This window comes from Odocoileus virginianus, chromosome 13 (assembly GCF_023699985.2).
Source record: "Odocoileus virginianus isolate 20LAN1187 ecotype Illinois chromosome 13, Ovbor_1.2, whole genome shotgun sequence".
Taxonomy (NCBI): Eukaryota; Metazoa; Chordata; class Mammalia; order Artiodactyla; family Cervidae; genus Odocoileus; species Odocoileus virginianus.
In genome coordinates, this window is record NC_069686.1 from 1,505,574 (window position 1) to 1,525,481 (window position 19,908).

General features: G+C 39.0%; 2 protein-coding genes across 3 annotated transcripts; both read right to left on the reverse strand.

Moving 5' to 3' along the window:
* Positions 1–1,562: 1,562 nt before the first annotated feature.
* On the reverse strand, positions 1,563–6,407 carry ASNSD1 (asparagine synthetase domain containing 1). 2 transcript variants are annotated; one of them, XM_020896250.2, is made up of 3 exons: positions 4,944–6,407; positions 4,486–4,667; positions 1,563–1,913 (listed from the first exon to the last, which is right to left on the reverse strand). In XM_020896250.2, exons 1-3 carry the CDS (start codon positions 6,405–6,407, stop codon positions 1,640–1,642), a joined length of 1,920 nt encoding a protein of 639 aa, XP_020751909.2. In that variant the 3' UTR covers positions 1,563–1,639. The 2 variants fall into 2 exon arrangements, with proteins under 2 accessions (XP_020751909.2, XP_070331985.1); XM_070475884.1 differs by having other exon boundaries at positions 1,563–1,934.
* Positions 6,408–6,409: 2 nt separating this feature from the next.
* ASDURF (ASNSD1 upstream open reading frame) lies at positions 6,410–10,696 on the reverse strand. The gene is made up of 4 exons (XM_020896245.2): positions 10,507–10,696; positions 8,209–8,262; positions 7,118–7,193; positions 6,410–6,499 (listed from the first exon to the last, which is right to left on the reverse strand). The coding sequence occupies exons 1-4, from the start codon at positions 10,594–10,596 to the stop codon at positions 6,429–6,431; spliced, it is 291 nt and encodes a 96-aa protein (XP_020751904.2). The 5' UTR covers positions 10,597–10,696; the 3' UTR covers positions 6,410–6,428.
* Between the last annotated feature and the right edge of the window lie 9,212 nt (positions 10,697–19,908).

Genomic DNA, 19,908 nt, shown 5'->3' on the forward strand with positions numbered 1-19,908 from the left:
TTTGTTCAGGTACCCAGATGGTTTGTTTTATGTGGGATCTTGGGAAAGATTTTTGCTTTGTTTGGAGGATTAACATAGAATTTCATTCCAGTTTATGGGATTAAGTATCAAAAAAGTTGAAAAAAATCAAGCCCTCTGGGAACGGAACAAAAACCAAAAAAAACAAAAAACATGCACACAGAGTATCCTGCCAGAACAAGTGAACTAGAGATCTCCTTTAGAGATTCAGTTGATTAAAATAATACATGTAAAATTCAGACTAGTTTCTGGCATGTTTTTAGTACTGAACTATATTGTTGTTATAAAAATCATTACTATTCAACTCTAGGCTGCAGGGCAAACCTCAAGTTTTTCTACTCCCATTAGGAGCATCAATTTAGTGCTCAGGACCACGAAGTCGTTCAGTTGAAAGCTATTCAGGTAATATCTCAATCTGGTTTGAACACTGCACTTGACAAGAAATTCAATTCAGGGCATGTGAAAGTCTTTTGACACATGCTTGTGCTAAGTTGCATCAGTTGTGTCCAACTCTGTGCAACCGTATGGACTGTGGCCCACCAGGCTCCTCTGTGCATGGGATTCTCCAGGCAAGAATACTGGAGTGGGTTGCCATGCCCTCCTCCAGGGGCTCTTCATGACAAGGGATCGAACTCACGTCTCTTATGTCTCCTGCATTGGCAGGCCAGGTTCTTTACCACTAGAGCCAGCTGGAAAGCCCTGATACATGCCTGCTAATATCCTAACCTTTCTTTTCCACTATAATTAGGAGAATCACAGTATGTCCAGACTTAGAAAGGATGTCAGCCCTAAATGGGGATGGATGCCAAATGTGACCTTGGTATCATGGTCACAGATGCATACTGTGGGTGGATGTCCGGTTGGAGTGAAGTTCAGCAGATATGTGAAAAGGTTTAAAGGGTGAAGGTGGATGGGAGCCAAGAGATGGAAGGTATAGGACCAGGGGTATGCATTTTAAATTGGTATATACTAGAACATTTTAAATACATTTCTCTTTCTAATAGCAAGAAGGGAGAAAAGGATGGGTGCACACACAGGTTAAGTTAGGACTTTTGGTGTTGGAAAATCAAGTAGTTCTTGGCTTCATTTTGATTTCTCTGTGAAAAGCCCAGGTCACGAGCTGACAATGGGAAAACAGAGGGACGTCAGAGATTTGTGGGACAGGAGAATATTCAAAATAGTCTTCAAAAGTTCTCAGAGCAGGTCAATGAGCTGTCTGAAGAGATGTACCACATATCAATCAGGAGTGTGAACCTCAAAAACCTTAGTTCTCTCGTCTGTTAAATAACAATGATAACAAATTGAGTTACTAGTACTTCTGGATGTAGCTACCATGAAGAGAGTCCATAAAAGCTGCCTTTTGTCACTGTTGCTGGTGGGACATAACCATGTAAGAGTTCAAAACAATATTAATATCACAATTTAAAATATCCAGGTTGTTCTTCCAAGTGTAATTTCTTTCTCTGGAGTATCAATTTGATTAAATTGGTTGCACTACTCTACAAAGTTACATAAAAACTCATGTAATGAACTTTAAAACCACATTATGCAATAATAAAGCAGAGTATTTTATTTTTTAAAAAAACCACCATTCAGTAAATGTTCTTACATGATGAAACATCTAGTTTTCAACAGAAAGGTTTTCTAAGGAGATGATTTGGAGTCTTTCACATTTATCAGATGCCTTTTCATTATTCTTTTCCATTTTTGCAATTCTGGATCCAAATTGCATGGCCCGCTTTGGCAGAAGAGCAGAGGCTGTTAGACCAAGTTCCATTGCTGCAAGACGCAAAATTAGTTTTTCACCAATTCCACGGGGTAAAGTCAAGTTTGCCTTTTCCCAGACTGGTAGGGAATTTAGAAAGGAGACAACATTTTCATCCAAGAAAGGAAATCTAAAATAGAAAGTACAACCACTATTAAAAAAAAGTTATCTCTTGTGATTATTTTGTTTGTATTTTATTTAATATGCTAAAATTTAAGGTATAAATTAATTATTGAGGGCACAATTTTTCTAAATTAAAAATATTCTAGTTATACAACTTTACAGTTGTAATCACATTAAAAATTATTTCACAACACTTGTCTAATTTTAATACACATACTAAAATGTAAAAAATTTTTCCCTCAATAAATAAACAAATTAAGCCTATGATGTCAAGAAATAATTTCAAATTGTTTCATAAGGTATCTTCAGGAATGCCTTGAAAACAAGCATGGTCCTGAGTTAATCATTCAAACTGTGTCTGCTCTTTACATGTCTAAAGAAACTGAACTTAAGGAATACAACTCTCTGCTCTTTAGGCTCCCCTAATTTCCCAGCAAATTCTGTTCTTTTTTGTTTAAAATACTCCAATTTCTCCCCCATCCCCAATTACAGTAGTGTTTTACATTTTACTTTTAAGTAGAGAGATCGGAAAGGGTAAAGGCATTCTTTAAACAGAATATTTTATAAAAATGAATCATGAAAGCAAATTTAAATGAGAATCTAATTAATAGAGTATGGTTAATATGTATGCCAAAATCCATTAATAAACTGGTTTAGATCTAGCCACTATAGTGGTGTTCATTCAATTACAATTCTGCACTAGCTGTTTTAAACATTCTTCATATCCATTTTTATCCCTGGGTATCATATGGGGGGGGGGGGGCAGGGCGGTCCTTTAGAATTAACTGCTTTTACTGAATAAAATAAATTTCCTTTTCTCTAACCAAGCTGAAATAGGCTGAATTTTTTAATCTCTCATATACAGACACATTTCAAAAGGAAAACATTTTACACACTTTGTATTGTGGTGTTACTTATTTCTTTATGGTAAGATTTTGAAAATTACGTTAATTTTACATGTCAGAACTGGCAACATAGGCATAACAAACTAGAGACAAGAAAATAATGAAGTCTCAGAGCTGGTATATTATGATGCTCCAACTCCCACAAAGCTCATCTGGACTCCTTGCATGCTTGCACCCCTGCAATAAAACTACCACTTAATAAATTAACCTACTTGAACAAAGTTCTACTTTTTATAATTAAATGACACATCTTTTTCTTTAATGCTTCAAAAAGTTGTATTCAAGCATTTGTTTACTATTATCAGAAATATGCTGTAGGTAAACACAAACCCCTAGGATTAAAAAAGAATATACACATGTAAGTGCCTTGATCTCTGAAACTATTACGATAATTTGGAATGTATGACTCAATTGTGTTCAAAGCACCTATGACAGAGGGGACTTCAGCGCTGGAGCCACCGTCTGACTCAGTATGGGTCTACATAGGCGTACCTTGTTTTACTCTGCTTCACTGAGACTGCTTTTTTTTTTCTTAACCAACTAAAAGTTTGTGGCAACCTGTGACAGGCAAAGTCTATCAATGGTGGCATTTTCCCAACAGCATTTGCTCACTTCATGTTTCTGTGTGACATTTTTGGAAGTGCTTCCATATTTCAAATTTTTCTTGTTCTATCTGTTGGGCTTCCCTTGGGGCTCAGTGGTAAAGAATCTGCCTGTCAGTACAGGAGACCTGGGCTCAATCCCTGGGCCGGGCAGATCCCTGGAGAAGAAATGGTGGCAACCCACTCCATTATTGGTGTCTGAGAAATCCCACTGACAGAGGAGTCTGGTGAGCAACTATGGGGTTGCAGAAAGAGCTGGACATGACTTAGCGACTAAACAACAACAAAAACAAGAATGATTTTATTTGTTACGGTGATATGTGATCAATGATCTTCGATGTTATCACTGAGACTGCTTTTTGTTTTTTATTTTGTTGTTTTGTATTTTTTTCTTTTTTTTGTTTTGTATTTTTAAATTAAGGTATATATATAAATATTTAGACAAATGTATGTTTATTTATGTCTAAATACATACATACATATTTTAAATACTAAATACATATTTACATCTAAATACAGCATAATAAAAGTATGCTGCTGCATACTTAATAGACTACAGCATAGTATAAAGGTAGTTTTTGTATGCACTGGAAAACCAAAAAATTCATTTGACTTTCTTTGTTGCAATGGTCTGGAAGTAAGCATGCAGGATTTCCAAGTATGCCTGTACATACAAGAAATGTCTACAAAGTCAGGCTCTGTCACATTGGAGCAGGAAGCTTGGGAAGAAAGCAAACATTTGAAACAAAACAGAGCCCTTGAAATACCTCCCCTCAGTATTTCACTACCTCGAGTTTTACAGTCTTTCACTGTAGCCTTTAATCACGTCACTGTATCACCTTTGAAAATTTCTATAAAGCCATTTCTTGGAGAATGAGTTCTGGAAAAACTGTTCCTCTGGTTCCTCTCCAGCATGCTTCTGACTAGCTGTAATACAAAGCCAAGATACTGCTGCTACCGTTACTCATTTGAGCAAGTATCCAAAGAAAAAGGAACCTAAAAGTCTCCTTTTTAGGTTCAGTCTACTGCTTTGACAAAAACATCAAACAACCCTCCAACAGACAAGAATCACCTTGCTTCTTTTCCATGATCACTGATAATTCTATCATCACGACCAAGATTTCTAGAAGAAATTCGACCCAGCTCCATTGCGATTTCCTCATTCAGTCCTTCCAGCCCGTGTGTCAGGAAGCGGGCCCGATGACGAGAATAACCCGCAAGCTGCTCATCTGCACCAATTCCAGTGAGAACCACCTACAAAGGTTGAAAGAAATCTACATCAGAATATCACCTACTATGCAGTGAGGAAAATAAAGCTTAAAAAAAATAATAATCCCAAAGATAACATTTTCAGAAAAAATCCACAAGGCAAAGTCATAAGATAATAAAATATGCCCAATTTTTACAAAGTCATATACTTTGTGTTGTAGTTTAAATGCAATTAAAAGACGCTATATCCTTGCAACTTAAGCATTAAAAGCTTTAAGGGTCAAAATTAGGCCTCAGAAATCCTAAGCCGCCGTGTCGTACCTTTGCACGGCTGTGATACGGCCGTGCTCCATCCTGGGTCACTAACCAACCAGCTCCTCGGGAAGCAAACCAGACTGCACAGCCAATGCTATCATCCAGGACTGTATCCAAGGGCTGGATTAACTGCGATATTCGAGTTCTTCTTAACCTTTGCAGTTCTTCAAGAGAAACATTAATTTCAACAAAATTCCAAATCCGCGAAGGGCTGGCAGCTTGCAGTTCCTTCAGTCCCGCCCTTCCTGTGACTCGATCTGGTACACTGAACTGTTCCCCAGGGCTGGCGGCGGCAGCAGCAGCAGAGCTTCTGGAGAATTCCTCAGAGGGCACTGCACAATGATTTTTTTGTTTTCTCCCTTTTTTGTTAAAATTAACTGGTATGGTCTTTTCTTTAGTCATGAAAGCCACATTGAGAAGATCAATTGGTTCATCTAAAGGAATATGATGGTCAGCAAGCACCGCGATGACCATGGAATCAATCCCTCCAGAAAACAAAACTGCAACATTTGCTTTCCTATTACTAGTTTTCAAAACTTCACCTGGAATCAGCTTTTCATCCCTAGGTAAACACAAGACACGTCTCTTGACTGCGATACTCAGGACATCAATGAACTGCTGAACTACTTCCTTCGTGTGTCCATCAGTAAGGAAGACCTGAAGGGTCGCTCTTGTCAGCGGACTCCTGGAAATGCTGCTGCAATGGGTCTCAAATGCAGCTTGTGGCAACGTCATATTTAAAGGGACAACAGGTTCTTTAAGATACAGTTTGGCTTCATTTGCTGCCACCAAGACAAATGTTGGCAAGGCTGCTGAAATCTCAGTCAGGCTATTAACACATTCTCTGATATCATCCCCCCCAGAATTGTATTTCCAAGGATACAACTTTAAAACAACAGATTGGGAAATGGAAACAGACTTGAGATCAATTCTGAAAATTCCAGATGCTGGAACTTCCTGCCACTGATCAGCCACTCCAGATGCTTGGGTGCCAACTGAAGAGAGGCAGAAACTCTTGCCCAAGTTACTAAAATGCCAAAGCAAGCTACGACGACCAAAAAAGTCCCTACCAAACCATAAAGAATGGCTAGATGCTTGATAATATATAAAAGCCCAAGGACCCTGGACTTTTGAAAAGAGTGACAAAATATCAGATTCATTCTTACAAGAGGAAAGATAATGAAACATGATTTGAGTATCATTCTCTTCGGCTTCAACCTTGATCCCACTAAAGACTTCTCCATTCCACAGAAATACATTGCCTCTTTCATCTTCCACAGGCTGGGCAGTCAGCACACCTCTTAAGTGAAGGACATGGCCAGAGAATAAACACTGGTAGTTAACACTGGACCTTAACAACTGTTTACTACTATTGGGCCCCCGTCGTTTAAGATTACACAGTAAATCCTCTTTCAAATCTTTGCTAAAATGCTCAGCAGAAAAGCTTACTGCACAACAAATGCCACACATTGCTGAGTAAAATCAAGTTGGCTATTTCTTGATTTTGGTTTTCTCTGAGTTTTCTATTTCTTGATATTCTTTCCTCAGCTCATCCAATATATCTGTGGGAGAGGGGAGAAGACACAGTAAAGAATAAAAATTCTTAAAGCTTTACCTAGTAATTCAACAGGCAAAACAAGCTATTTTCCAAGACTGAACCACATATGTACTGTGCTAGTTTAAATAGTAATTTACAACAGACTTCTGATGAAGAATATTTATTATTTAGGGATCTAGTTTCTGTTGTTAAATGCTTATTTTGACCCAGGCATTGAGCTCTGCACAGTTTATATACATATCATTTTATTTAAATTCCGTAAGACTTTGCAGGCTCAAAATGATTCACTCAAAATCAAAAAGGCAGAAATTGGCAGAATAATATTTCATACCTATATCTAAAATTCTAAAGCTTACATTAATTCTTGTGGCTTTCTAACACATCTTATAGTTCTTAAATTTGATTTTATTGGTACTGTTAACTCACCATTGGAAGGCTAACTTGAAGAAAACCAAACCATTCCACTAATTTTATTAACTGGCATACCACCATCCAATCTTTAGATATACATATTTATACATTCAGCTGTAGACAGTGTAATTGAGGCACCATCATGAATTTCCACAGAAAGCCCACAAAAGAATTTCTTTTTGTTTCTGTATAATGTACCAAAAAAACTTACTTTTGCTTTCAGAAAGCATTTCTGTTCGCTCTGCAAGAAAGAATATGTTGCTGTTCTGTTGCTGCCTATATACTTTCTGCAAAACATAAGTGAGGCTAATATCATGGTTTGATCTAAAAGGTAGATGTCAAAACTCTGAACCCTGTTAACTGCTTACTATTGAACATTAGTAGCATGTTCAGAACAATACCTCGGCAGATAAAGATAAACAAAGAACTCACCCATTATCCAACAATCTAGAAATTGCTACCATTAACATTGAGGCAAAACTTTTTTTTTCTCTGAACATACTTAATACCATTTTTCTTCAATAATATAGTTTATTTGGTCATTTAGATGTTGCCAACTTTTCACTATTATAAATCAAACTTGTGATGAATGTCTTTGTAACTAAATTTCCGTGCACTCCATGATACTTTCCTAATGTATCAATTCCTATAAATAGGAATCAAACTAGATCTGCTGGATCATAATAGTACACAGCTTTAAGACTTTGATACATTTTGCCAATTTGTTTTATACAAGTTTGTTATCAACTGTACCTTAACTGCTAATACTCTACATATGAGAAATGTCTAACCTGTTTGTTATACAATAATCTTCAAAAGTTTTAGAGGGCTCAAGTCATTTCTTAACTTTAAAATACAATGTTTGGCAGTACAATGACCCACTAAGCAGAAATTTGCTTATTTATGAATATGTTCATGAAAATGGAGTTAAATAACCATGTTAAAGATTTGGAAGCTTGGAGTAAAGGAGGAGGTAGGGCAAGGAAGCAGTAGCATTTGTCTTTTTAAAAAAATGAACAAACAAAAAATAATTATCCACATTCACCTGTATAGCTTCTTCTCTTCTCAATAGATTCAAAGTTTATTTATGTCAAGAGAATACACCAAATTCAAGTACAAAATAAATACCATTATTGACTACAGCTCCAGGATAACATAGTACAATTAGTATCATTTGATTCACAGGTAATGTCAATTGCATATGTTGGGGAAACACTATTAGCAACTATGATTAATACACAGATTTACACAACTGATATCAAACCCTCCCACACAGTATTCAGAATAAATCTAATAACTCACCCTGTTCTTCTTCAGGTTAGAAAGTTCATCCACAACTACTTTTTGTTCTTTAATCTATTGAAATAAAGAAAACTTATTAAATCAGAGATGATCAATGTATGCTCAATAAGAGCCTTTTAAAGAGACAGGATAAGGGACTCTAAGCATTGATTGTCCAAATGGGCAATCTGGGAATATACAGACTCTTTACAACAGCAGTCTGTGTGGACATGCAGGTGGCAGAAAGTTGAGGGGAAAAGTGATTAGACATAAAGTGTTAGATGGCCCTTTATAACCAACACTCATATTCAGGCAAGAACTACAGTTACTAAACAAAGTTTTTATCTTTTATTTAAAATAGAGATTATGTAAAAAAAAAATTCACCAAGACCTGAAAGTAATACCACTTTTTCAATGGTTTAATTGTATCTTAAATTAAAAACAAAACAAAAAAAAAACAAATGGAATGAGGAGTGGGTGACCTTTCCCTCCCAATAGCCATGCTTTTCATGATTTACATACAAAATGGTATAGCCAGACAGACTAAGCAAGTAGTAGTTAAGTACCCTACATGCGGGGTAAGTAAGTATTAGTCGTTCAGTCATGTCTGACTCTTCGACCATGTGGACTACCAGTCTCCTCCGTCCATGGGATTCTCCAAGCAAGAATACTGGAGTGGGTTGCCACTCCACTCTCCAGGGGATCTTCTCCACCCAGGGACTGAACCCACGTCTCTGGCATTGCAGGCAGACTCTTTATGGTCTGAGCCACCAGGAGTAGTATGACTCATCACTTTTCCATCTTTGCTTGATTCCTCTTTGTATCTCAAAAGATAGCACAGGGTGGGCACTCTTGAACTAGGTCTCACCTTTTTTAAGTAGAAGAGGGCTCAACTAAATGGAAACTAAATTTCTTTTAAACTCTTTTCAGTAATGATAGTGATCTGCAAACATGGCTGATTACATAATGTCACTAGAGCCTCTAACAGCCTTATTTTGTAACCTCTGACGCCTGGGGGATCTGTTATATGTAAGTGTAAGTGGCATGCTATGACAGTAATCAGAGCAGGCTGTGCGCAGTTTGAAAATTCATTCCCCACAGATGTGTACCCTTCTGCTTTCCAGCTGCCAGTCACTGTAGTGACTGATTACAGAGATTGGGTTGAATTCCAAGACTGAATTTGTACAACTTCCTTTGAAGGCCTCGAACAGCACTTTCCCATTCATTTTAGGAATGGCAGGTATACTTTAATACTTCAGACAAGGAAATTGTAACAGAGGAATCAGAGATGTGCCCAAGATGCCAGCGTCAGTTTGGGACAGAACCAAAGTATTATCTCAGACATCTATTACCCTGAAAGATTATAGCCATCCTCATTTCAAATAAAAAAATTTTTTTTTCTTTTTTCCATTTATGGCGTTATATTGGCTCCCTTTTGTGGGGGGAGGAACAAAAGAGCAACAATGAAATAACATTTTTAGGAGCATAGGTCCAGCTAAATGACCTATGACCTAAATAGGTCCCATCTATGCAGACGGGAAGAAGGTAACAATGGATAAGGAGAGACCAGCTGCGAAACTTTTGCAGGGTTCCCTATGGCAGATGCAAGGGGCGGGTTTAAGATGGTTAAAAGTGTACACAGTGATAACGGGACACCTTACAAAGAGGCCTCAAAAGTGAAACTGATAGAACTTCGTGATGGATGCAAAGATGGGCTCCCAGGTTACTGGCATGGACAACTGCATGGATGGTGCTGACATTTTCTGAGACTACAGGCAGCCAATCTAGGGTGGGTGGTAATTTCTAAAAGTTTTAACTAAGAGTACATAGGAAAAAAATCCAACCATGAATCTCAAAGACATTAAGCGGGAGAGAGGCATAAGCTGTGATTTCATCTACATGATGTGCTGGGAAGTATAAAACTGTCCTGATGTAGAGCAGATCAGGGACGGCCGGAGCTTCTGCGCGCGGGAAAGCATGGCTATAAAGGGAGTCTTTTAGGGTCGTGGAACTTGTCTATATTCCAATTGTGGTGGTGGTCACACAAATTTATACACGCGTTAAATACAGAGAAAACGAAAGAGCCAAATTTTACGGTATGATACTTTTTAAAATGTTAAAAATTGGTAATAAAAAAACCAGAACCAACTAAACTTCCGCCTTACTACCATCTGGGTCTGACCTCGGGGCAAGTTTCAAGGTGTCCCTTTCACCGTACCTGGCGCAGCAGGGCAAGGTCGAGACTAGACCGCGGGGCCACCGCGACTCGTCTCCGGCGGGGAGCAGCCCGAGGGCCCTGTTACCTCGCCCCGTGCTCACCTTGCTGCTGAGCTCCTCCTTGTGCAGGGTCGAGCTCTCAGCAGGGACGAGCCCAGCGCCGTCCTCGGGTCGCTCACCTCGGCTGGGCATCTCCGCGGAGAAGCAACCACGCAGGGCGCGAGACCGGGCGGCACTCCTGCACTTCCGCGTCCGTCGCCCTGGCGCGTCTGCGCTCCCAGCGGCCCCAGCCCCTCCCTTTCAATTTCCGGTGAGTCCTGTCAATGGCGTCCGCGTGCTCACTGGAACGCCTGCGCAGTCCGGATCTGGGCCAGGAGTACTTGCGCGCGTGCGCACAAGTGATTAGGGTCCTGAACGGACCCTAGCGGATGGGATGTTGAAGCGCTGTTTACCTTGTGGCATCTAGTAGACTGTAAATTATATGCGCCCCCTAGTGGTGAATATAAAGAATAAAAGTTCAGTAGAAATACCACTTCTAGGCAAAAATATGGAAGCCAGACACAGATTTAAGAAATACACTGTTGGTAATGACCCTGTACAGACTTGGTAAAGTTAATGTTAGTTTGTTGTTAGGGTTAAAAGATAATGCAGTATTCTCTGTTAAATATGAATTTCAGATAAATGAATGAAATTTAGTATGTATGTCCTGTGCAATATTTGCAATATCTCACCCCTATGAGAAAAGTTATCCTAAACTTGGAAATAGGCAAGAGATTACTTAGGTGTTCTTTCGTAGCTTTTCTAGGTTTGACTTTTTATTGACTGGGCTCATTTATATTCTGTTAGTGGTGGAGGGGTGTAACTGGTAGATTTTTGGTAGATATGAAAATAATTTCTACCTGATAGACCAGATAACTCCACAAACTGTGATTTAGTGTTCTTCAAGATATTAATTAGTTTTGCATCTAACTCTGCAATCCTATCCTACTTTTTAAATTAATATATGTCTCAGTCAGTTCAGTCACTCAATCCTGTCCAACTCTTTGCAGCCCCATGGACTGCAGCACACCAGGCTTCCCTATCCATCACCAACTCCCAGAGCTTGTTCAAACTCATGTCCATCGAGTCAGTGATGCCATCGAACCATCTCATCCTCTGTTGTCCGCTTCTCCTCCTGCCTTCAATCTTTCCCAGCATCAGAGTCTTTTCCAGTGAGTCAGTTCTTTGCATCAGTGGCCAAAGTGTTTCAGCCTCAGCATCAGTCCTTACAATGAATATTCAGGACTGATTTCCTTAAGGACTGACTGGTTGGATCTCCTTGCAGTCCAAGGGACTCTCAAGAGTCTTCTCCAACACCACAGTTCAAAAGCATCAGTATATGTCTACTTTCTCATAAACTCTTTGGTTTTTAACTCATTAATTAATGAGTTGAATAAAACTTTGACAAATGTTCATTTTATATTTGTACAGTAAAAATGATTTTATGTTTTTGAAAAGTATACTTTAACATAGGATATCTTAAGTTTTCATGAAGATGCCCAAGTGAACCGTGTGATGGAGTCAAACTTTATGGCTAAGGAAGTAAGTTGTTTAAACCCAAGAATATCTTTTACTGGCTCTTAGAGTACATCCAAAGAGGTTATAGAATTAAGATTACTGTCTGTTTTGTCTTTTTACTGATTTTTTAAAATTTTGGTTTTGTTTCTAATTTATGCTTAGCTAAGTTATTACACATTGGTAACAATGATTGGGAATTCGGTTTTATAGCCTAACCGTTTTATGATAGGGCTTCACCAGTGTCTCAGTGGTGAAGAACCTGCCTGCAATGCAGGAGACCAGAGTTTGATCCCTGGATCAGGAAGATGCCCTGGAGAAGGGCATGGAAACCCACTCCAGTATTCTTGCCTGGAAAATCCAATGGACAGAGGAGTCTGATGGGCTACAGTTCATAGGGTTGCAAAGAGTCAAACTTGGCTCAAGTGACTGATCACATATGTACACATTTGGTGATAATTTTTGGTTGATGGAGATCTAGTCTCTATTAGAAGTGAGAAAACAAAGAATCCAGGTTTTTAGTCTTTTCATTTGTCCTTTGTGAGCTCAAATTAATTAAGAATGTTGTACACCAACTGGGATGAACAGCTTTTTGATATCTAAGCTGGTGAACTTTTGTGTTTCTTTGTTTAGTTTCACCCTGGGGATCAGTTTGTAAAACTGAAGCTGTAAGTTCTCTATATGTCTGTGTCTATAATTTACAACAGCCTTTATATTTTGCTGAGTAAATGTAAAATGTTTTCCTATTCTGTAGGGTATTGAAAAATTCCATTCTAAAGCCTTTTAAATTAAAGGAACTTTGATCTAATTGGTCTATAGACAAACATATGCACTTGCATAAATCCCCCAAATTAAAAAGAAATAGGATTTCTAAAGCTTTAGGTGTGCTAAGCTTAAAAAAAAGTACTAGCTTAGAAACATTTGAAGAACCCAAGTTTATATAATTAAGGTGAGTCTTTGGAGAAATCAGCCTGGATTAATAATTTTGGTTTAAGGAAAAAAAAGCATTTGTGTCTCTTCTCTGATTTAGCAATGTTAAGTAAATAAATACAAACACATTTTCAAAAAGGCATTAGATTTGTTTTCTCAGGAAGAGATCAGCTAATCTGAGCTTCTTAAACTACTTACATTGATTTACTCATTAACTAAGCTAATAGTATTGCTAGAAAATATTTAAGTTTATGAAAAATGTTAATTTGTGTTCACTAAAGTTATTAAGACAAATTTTTTACATCCATAGAAATTATGTTTTGTACTATGTAAGTTTAAATATAATACAAAAATCCTTAAAACCCTGAGATAATATTAAATTAATTACTGATTAATCATTTGGTAACTAGATTTTTAAAAAATTGAATTCTAAAACATTGATTAATAAAAGCATAATTTTAAGTTCATATACTGTTTCTTTTATTTATTTATTTTTTTTCCATTTACTTTTATTAGTTGGAGGCTAATTACTTTACAACATTGCAGTGGTTTTTGTCATACATTGAAATGAATTAGCCATGGATTTACATGTATTCCCCATCCCGGTCCCCCCTCCCACCTCCCTCTCCACCCCATCCCTCTGGGTCTTCCCAGTGCGCCAGGCCTGAGCACTTGTCTCATGCATCCAACCTGGGCTGGTGATCTGTTTCACCCTAGATATACATGTTTCGATGCTGTTCTCTTGAAACATCCCACCCTCGCCTTCTCCCACAGAGTCCAGAAGTCTGTTCTATACATCTGAGTCTCTTTTTCTGTTTTGCATATAGGGTTATCGTTGCCATCTTTCTAAATTCCATATATATGTGTTAGTATACTGTAATGGTCCTTATCTTTCTGGCTTACTTCACTCTGTATAATGGGCTCCAGTTTCATCCATCTCATTAGAACTGATTCAAATGAATTCTTTGTAATGGCTGAGTAATATTCCATGGTGTATATGTACTACAGCTTCCTCATCCATTCGTCTGCTGATGGGCATCTGGGTTGCTTCCATGTCCTGCCTAGTATAAACAGTGCTGCGATGAACATTGGGGTGCACGGGTCTCTTTCGGCTCTGGTTTCCTCAGTGTGTATGCCTAGAAGTGGTATTGTTGGGTCATATGGCAGATCTATTTCCAGCTTTTTAAGGAATTTCCACACTGTTTTCCATAGTGGCTGTACTAATTTGCATTCCCACCAACAGTGTAAGAGGGTTCCCATTTGTCCACACCCTCTCCAGCATTTATTGCTTGTAGACTTTCTGGATAGCAGCCATCCTGACTGGCGTGTAATGGTACCTCATTGTGGTTTTGATTTGCACTTCTCTGATACTGAGTGATGTTGAGCATCTTTTCATGTGTCTTTTAGCCATCTGTATGTCTTCCTTGGAGAAATGTCTGTTTAGTTCTTTGGCCCATTTTTTGATTGGGTCATTTATTTTTCTGGAATTGAGCTGCAAGAGTTGCTTGTATATTTTTGAGATTAATCCTTTGTCTGTTGCTTCGTTTGCTATTGTTTTCTCCCAATCTGAGGGCTGTCTTTTCACCTTTACTTTTTCTTTTATATGTGACAGAATGGCTATCCTTTTGAGTTGTGTTAATGTATGCATTTATTTTTGCCACTTTCAGAAAGTGTGAAAGGAATGTATGTGGCTGTAGACAGTTGTGTTATGTGAACTTATGAGTTTTATTCACCTGCTGAAATGCTTGCATGTAACAGCTCTCAATAATCTACTTCCAGCGTCCCCTGTGAAACAGAAGTTATTAAATTGGTTGAAAGTTATAATTAATATTGGGCTAAGACCACGTTAAGGGAGGTAATAAGACAGCATGCACAGTAATGTAATGAGTCTTGTTTTGCAAGGAGAGAGTCCTAAAGTGTCACCTTGTTCAGAATATGAAAGAGCACAGTGAAAGACAAAACTTGAGGAAGTATAGCAAGTTGGAGACGTTTTGATGAAAGTGGATCTTATTTGCCTTGGTTTGTAATACAAGGCTCTGAAAAGAAATTTTGAAATATGCTAAAATTTTGGTAAAGTACATTCAGTTGTGAAGTCTTATTCACCTATAATAATTTTTTTTAAAACATTGTCAAATTGTATATTAATTAAAAACTAAAATTTGACATTCTCTTAACCCAGCATCTGGCTCCATTTCCCAAAACCTTTAGGGTTCACTACAATTTATCTGGGGCTTCTCCTGACAAAGAAAGGATGTCATCTTAATTAGTGTTTGGGGGTGATGGAGCACTTATGTGTAAAGCTTTAGAGAATGAGCTTCCCAGGGTATTAGTCTTCTCTGTAACTCACCTCCTGTGGTAGAATCTGGCGTAGTGGGAGCTCTGATTAACATTTGAATTGACCCTGACCTACAGTTTTTTCTAGGGGCTTTCCTGTGGCTCGGACAGTAAAGAATCCGCCTGCAATGTGGGAGATCCAGGTTCCATCTCTGGGTAGGGAAGATCCCCTGGAGAAGGGAATGGCAACCCACCCCAGTATTCTTGCCTGGAGAATTCCGTGGACAGAGCAGCCTGGCAGGCTACAGTCGCTGGGGTTGCAAAGAGTGGGACTGAGCGACTAACACTTTTCACGGTTGTTTCTGGATTGAGTAGCCAGCAGCACTGCTGACTGATCTATGGTTTTTCATCCCTCTTTGGGGGAGGGATGGTGTTGAGAGAGTTGTTGCTTATGGGTCTGCTTTGGTTCTGATGTTATGTTTATTTTCTGAGGTCACCCCAAGATAATGTAATATTAAACTATACAGTGGTAATCATATTAGTATGGTGACAAACTATTTTCAAAGTTCTTTCACATTTTATTTTGTTTTCTTCATTTATTTAATTGCTGTTATCTTTCCCCTCAGTTGCTATAGCTCCTGTATTGCTTGAAATAATACTTTAGGGCTACTTGGTATCATTTGTCTTGCCTGACTGGTTCAGGGCTGTCTGTCTGGAGCCTAGGATACAAATAGCCAGGCTGTTCTTCCTTCTTTCATGCATCTTTCACTTGAGTACATTGCTGCTGTATACCCTGCTTCATAGGATAATTCATATTTATTAATGCTATTTATACTCTTCCTCTGATGTTACTTTCTTAATATATTTCATTTGCTTTAATAACACATAGTTCAATATTGACCATTTTGTAAAATTGATGTATATTATTAGATTGGCTTTCAAGATTTTGAATAAATAATATTCCAAACATTGTTTTTCCTCAGTTTAATCTAACACAGATTTGTTTCTAGCCATGCAAGTTTCCGTTGTCTTGTCTCTCCCAAATGAGTTGTGGAGTAATGCTGTAGTTTCCAAATATCAGTTAGTAGATGGGTGACCTTCTTACTATATAAAACCACCTGAAAGTTTGTTCAGTTACATATAGATTTCTCAATCCTTTCCCCAGATTTAGTAAATCAACTCTTTGTGGATGGGACATGATTGTCTCTTGCAGAGCAAAGTGCTTACCATATATCCTGTAACCAGAATGTCTGGGTTTGAATTTCGGCCTCTACATATATTAGATGTGAAACTTTGGGTAAGTCATTAAAACTCCCAAGTCCCAGTTTCCTGATCTGTAAAATGGGAGTAATGATGATGCCTACCTCAGATGGTTGTTGTGGGGATTAAATGAGCTAATAGTTGTAGAGTATTTTTTTAAAACAGTTTCAGGCATGTACTAAGCAGTATCTAAGCATGTATTAAATAGATAAATCAGAAGTTACCCTTGATGATTTTAACACAAGCAGATTTATGAGTCAATGGAATGGAAAGAACGAGGCTCTGAAATGCTTGACCTGTTCTCGTTGAAGATATACCCTTTCATCTACTTCCTGTGGTTCTCGACAGGGCTACTACTGCCCCAGCCAATTCTTTTCAAAATACAACTTTTGGTTGTCACAATATTTGGATTGGTTCTGTTAATGCTGATGAGGGCAGAAATAACTGGGAGTTGGTCGAAAGGAGACTGACCCACAGATGCCAAGAAGCCTGGACTAGCAGGTCAAAGGGCAGTCTCTGGCAGCAGATGAGGGGCCCTGGAATCCAGTAGGGTGGGAATACGGATGGATCTGAGACGAAGCACACGGAGGTGAAATCAAAGTAGAAGTGATGCAATCTGAGCTCGTGACTTGCATCAGGAATCATGTCAGGAGATGATGGCCTGAGATACTGGACTAGTGGAACGGGGCTTCCCTGGTGGCTCAGTGGTGAAGTATCTGACTGCCAATGCTGCAGCAAGTTCAATCCCTGGGGTTGGGAAGATCCCCTGGAGAAGGAAATGGCGACCCACTCCATTACTCTCACCTGGGAAATCCCACGGACAGAGGAGCCTGGTGGGCTACAGGCCACTGGATCTCGGGAGTCAGACACGATTTAGCAACTATAACCACCACCACCACTAGCCCGTTAAAACACAGCATTGGCAAGACTCAGGGACTTAGTCCTAATGAAGAAGTGAGTGTATCAGGTTGCTGTCGATCCCTCAAGGGAAATAGCTGAGCCTCCATGCACTGGGCGGGGGATGAGTAAACTTTACTACCTGACGTAAGTTCGCTTCAGCCATGGAAAGTGGAGATCAGGTGCTCCTGACTCATACAGACAACATCACTTTGGGGCTTTTCTGCAGGATAGGGACTAGGATGAGGTAAATGAGGACCTTGGGTGTGTACTATTTAAAGAGCCGTCCTTCTCAGGGCCCTGCAAGTGAGTGTCTCTTTAAATTTTTCACCCTAGGCACCTCAAACACCACATGGTAGTCTCCAACTTGCTCTTAAACCAACTGGATTTGGAGGCTTCATTGTTGGTGGGTCTGTCTTAAAAGCAGCGCTCACTGTGGCTTGTGAACGGCACCAGTGATAAACGCTTCACATGCTGCCCATGCCTGGTGGATCTTCACGTGCTTGACAGCTGTGTCGAAGGTTGATCAAAATTAGCTGCTTCCAGAGCTTCTGCATGCAGTGCCGCAGCCCACCTACCTTCCCAAAGACTATGACTCATTGGGAAAGACCCTGATGCCGGAAAAGATCATGGGCAGGAGAAGGGGCAACCCAGGATGAGATGGTTGGATGGCATCACCGACTCGACGGACATGAGTTGAGCAAGCTCAGGGAGATAGTGAAGGGCAGGGAAGCCTGGCATGGGCTGGTTCAGGCGGCTGCAAAGAGTTGGACACGACTTAGCGACTGAACAACAAAGGACATTTTTAACAGTTCTGGTCTACATTATTGGAGAGGCAGAATTAAGCATAGCCATCTCTGTGCATTAGATTGCAGTGAATGACATGAGTCAGTTAAATGAAATAGTTATGGATGTTTGATGTCTAAAGAGCTGCAAATAGTGATTAGGCCTTTACTGTTGCCAAATTTGCATTTTGATGTTTTACAACTTGTTGAAACGAGTCCGCCTGAGTGAATCAACAAAAACAACTGAAGCTAAGATGTCTCAGTGATAAACATGTATATTTAGATAATGTTTTTCTTTATAAAAACGCCCTCATTATAATGCAGGATTTTTCATAGCTGGGTATTTTTACTCTAGTTCTGATTGTTAGCACTCATGCAGTTTTACAAAGCTGTTAACCAAAATCTGTTTATGGCAACAACGTGACTTTGTGTATCTTATTATTGTGTTTCATGAAGCACTAGCCAGGAAAATACCACTTGTACTATCACAGTGTAAACAAGCAAGTTTGTTCAGTTTCCCTGCATGTATTTGCCTATTGTTCTGGTGTTAAAAGCACTGCAGTGCAGTGGTTATTGGCTTGCCCTAGTGAGATAAAACAAAATAGAACATGAGTATGTGTCTGTACTTCTTGATTTTATGGTGGATGTTGAGTGTCCAAGGAAGGCTGAGATTATATTCTGGATGACTAAAACCAGACCTACTGCTGGTCTAATGTTATCAATATAAGTTTGTGTGACTGACGATTCTTGAAAAAAGGGGCATGGATGGCCTTTGTAGAAGAGAAAATATACGTATAGGGCAGGGGAAGAGGCAGGAAATGAGAGAGGAGGAGGGATGTTGGGCAGTTAGAACTCTTGGGAGACTATTTTGTTAAAAAAAACAGAAAACAAAAACTTGGAAATTGTGACTTCCCAGTGGCCCAATTGTTAAGACTTCAACGTTCCACTGCAGGGGACGAGTTTGATCTCTGTGTAATTAGTGGTGCTGAGCATTTTTCCATGTGTTAGTTGGCCATTGTATCTCTTTTTTTGAAAATTGTTTTCTCAGGTCCTCTGCCTACTTTTTTTTTTTTTGAGTTGTATGAGTTTATATTTATGTATATATATAGGATATAATCCCTTATTGTATATATCATCTGCAAGCATTTTTTCCCATTCATTAAGCAGGTTTTTGCTTTGTTGAGTTTTCTTCACTGTGCAAAACCTCTTCAGTCTGATGCAGTCCTATTTATTCTTGCTTCTGTTCCCTTGCCTGAGGAGACAGATCCAAAAAAACAATACTGCTAAGATCGATGTCAAAGAACATAGTGCCTGTTTCCTTCTCAGTTTTATGGTTTCATGTCCTGCATTGAAGTCTTCAATTCATTTTGAGCTTGTCGTTGTGTTGTGTGAGAAAGTAATCCAGTTTGATTCTTTTGCGTATAGCTGTCCGGTTATCCCAAACACTATTTATTGAAGTTCCCCTCTAATCCTGAGGATTAGAGATGACGTTTGGAAATGTTTGGGGCTTCCCAGATGGCTTAGTGATAAAGAATCCGCCTGCAGTGCAGGAGTCATGGGTTTGATCCCAAGTTGGGAAGATCCCAAGAGGAGGAAATGGCAACCCACTTCAGTATTCTTCCCTGGGAAATCTCATGAACAGAGGAGCCTGGTGGGCTACAGTCCGTGGGGTTGCAAAGAGTTGGACATGACTGCGTGACTTGGTATAATAGTATTATAATCCCCTAGCCTAATTTTTCTTTAGGAGAGCCAACTGTAGTTAAACTACAAAGCAATTATATAGACCTTTAGCTTATCCAGTACA

Bases quoted from the DNA above. Each gene is read 5' to 3' on its own strand.
- ASDURF (XM_020896245.2), bottom strand. From the start codon at position 10,596: ATGCCCAGCCGAGGTGAGCGACCCGAGGACGGCGCTGGGCTCGTCCCT. The intron at 8,263-10,506 runs GTGAGCACGGGG...TTATTTCAATAG, and splicing joins AGGAGGAGCTCAGCAGCAAG to ATTAAAGAACAAAAAGTAGT. The intron at 6,500-7,117 runs GTAAGTTTTTTT...CCTCTCCCACAG, and splicing joins AATGCTTTCTGAAAGCAAAA to ATATATTGGATGAGCTGAGG.
- ASNSD1 (XM_070475884.1), bottom strand. From the start codon at position 6,407: ATGTGTGGCATTTGTTGTGCAGTAAGCTTTTCTGCTGAGCATTTTAGC. The intron at 4,668-4,943 runs GTACGACACGGC...CAACCTTTGTAG, and splicing joins CGTATCACAGCCGTGCAAAG to GTGGTTCTCACTGGAATTGG. The intron at 1,935-4,485 runs GTGATTCTTGTC...TTTTTTTAATAG, and splicing joins GATCATGGAAAAGAAGCAAG to TGGTTGTACTTTCTATTTTA.